The sequence below is a fragment of the Ascaphus truei genome, chromosome 17 (assembly GCF_040206685.1).
Source record: "Ascaphus truei isolate aAscTru1 chromosome 17, aAscTru1.hap1, whole genome shotgun sequence".
NCBI classification, from domain to species: Eukaryota; Metazoa; Chordata; class Amphibia; order Anura; family Ascaphidae; genus Ascaphus; species Ascaphus truei.
The window spans coordinates 7,622,059-7,624,013 of NC_134499.1; the positions used below are offsets into that span (position 1 = coordinate 7,622,059).

At 46.3% G+C, this 1,955-nt stretch overlaps 1 protein-coding gene across 1 annotated transcript in view; it reads left to right on the forward strand.

Annotated features, from left to right (window-relative positions):
- The first annotated feature begins 317 nt into the window (after nucleotides 1-317).
- LOC142468442 (inter-alpha-trypsin inhibitor heavy chain H3-like) overlaps nucleotides 318-1,955 on the forward strand; it is a 14,975-nt gene continuing 13,337 nt past the window's right edge. The window contains exon 1 of the mRNA XM_075575051.1: nucleotides 318-323. Coding sequence (XP_075431166.1) covers nucleotides 318-323 — 6 coding nt within the window. The remainder of the gene's footprint in view (nucleotides 324-1,955) is intronic.

Sequence of the window (1,955 nt, forward strand, 5' to 3'; positions counted from 1 at the left end):
CAGGACGACATTCAAATATGAAACGTTACCATACATTGATGCAGTAGGTAAGGAGCGCCGTTGTGCGAAGAGCTTGCAATCTGTCTGTCCTTCTGAAATTAACCCATGCTGGCTCAGTGGACAGCGAGGGTGATGGCATATTTGGGAGAGGGTCTGGGGGGCGGGTTATTTCGGAGACCGTCGCGTCGTTATATAAAGCAGATGTTGTTTAAACGCAGGATGTGACCCCTTCAGGATTTGGGATGACGCTTCTTGTCCACGCGATTCTCCTCCTCTCTCTCCCCGGGATCGACCCCGCCCCGGAGGTTCCTGGGGCCATGGAGGTAAGATCATTTTATAATAAGTAATAATACTCTTCCTTACAGAGGGTTGTTTACATGCGTGTGCACTGATGGGGTACAAGGAAAAGAATAAAATAGCAGGTTATTAGGCGTTCTGACTCAAGCTCACCGTGGCGAGTGGGAAGTGTCAGGCAGAGAACTCACTCACTTTTTATGCACAAAGTCCCTTTTTCTTCTGTAACTTTATTTAAGTACAACAGCAACAACAAAAAAGGAGGGGGGGGGCTGTAATAGGTAGCAATGGTTCAGGGAAAGGTTAATTATAATAACTTTACCAGGAGATGGGATAACTGACCGCTCCTGGAGGCTGCTGGTTGAAAAAGGAAGGAAGCTTGCCCGATCAAGCAGGAAGTATGGCCAGGAGAGACCATACAGCCAGGGGTGCTGGGACGTAGGCAGACAGGGAGGGAAGGTAGTTACATTAGTAACAACAATGCACAGGGACGTGATGGGAGTCACAGGCCGGGGAGAAATATACCACTGGTTCCAGGACATTAGCTAATTTCTAGATGCACAGGAGCCTGTTTATAGGCATGTACCTGTGTTGTCATGTACGTTCTAGTAAGACACAGACAGTGACAGGCTGTCCTATGGGGTTTTCCCCTTCCTCATGCTGACTTCCTGAGTGACCGGAGGGGTGGTGCATATATTGGGCCCTCCCTCTTTGAGCTGCAGGAAGGAAGTGCCTAAATTATAGTATGAAGTTCGGCCCTTAGGGCTGGGTCCTTCAGTTAGTGATTGGGGTTCCACACTATCCCTTCATGGGTAGGAGCTCTGAGCTCTCCTCCCGGCTGGGAGTGGGACGTGCTCAGCCCCTCATGGGCTGAGCTCATAATCTAATCCAGCGAGGCCTCACCATTACCAGCAGGCCAGGACCATCCAGAAGCCAGGGATTACCTTATCCACTGGAGCATACGCTGTAACGACACCGGCAGTGGCTGCTGTAACAAAGATCACGCTCATTTATACTTCGGGCTCCGCTGCAGTCTGTGAGGAGGGAGGTAACTGAGAGTAAGGACTGTCATAGCGGGGACCCCCTTCAGCCTTGCTGAAGCCCCCTATGCCTGGAGGGGCTGTCACCAAGACAGGGAAACGGGTGGTGCTGAGGGATTAGAATAATATAGAACACACAGAAACAGGACTAGCAGAATCCCTAGATATAGCACTCACACAATACCTCAGAAATAAAGAAAAAACATATAGGAAACAAGGATCTGGGCCCAGAGTCAAAGTAGAAAAAAATGGCAAAGATTTTACTAATGAGCAGTAGGACACACTAACAATTTAAAAAACATATACACACGAATGGCAGGCTAGCAGCAATAATTAGCACAGACACTGAACAGTATATATAACAAGATAAGAAATGTCACTGGAAACTAAACTATGCAGCAAAAGAATAAGTATCAACATATAACCCTAAAATGAATGGGGTGATACAAATAAGATATATATATAGATAATCAAAAAATAAATAGATGATACCGTTCTGTGGCTAATGAAATGCTTTTATTTGTGCGCACAAATAAAAGCATTTCGTTAGCCACAGAATGGTATCATCTATTTATTTTTTGATTATTGAAGCTCGGCTAACACGGTACTGATACCTCTACA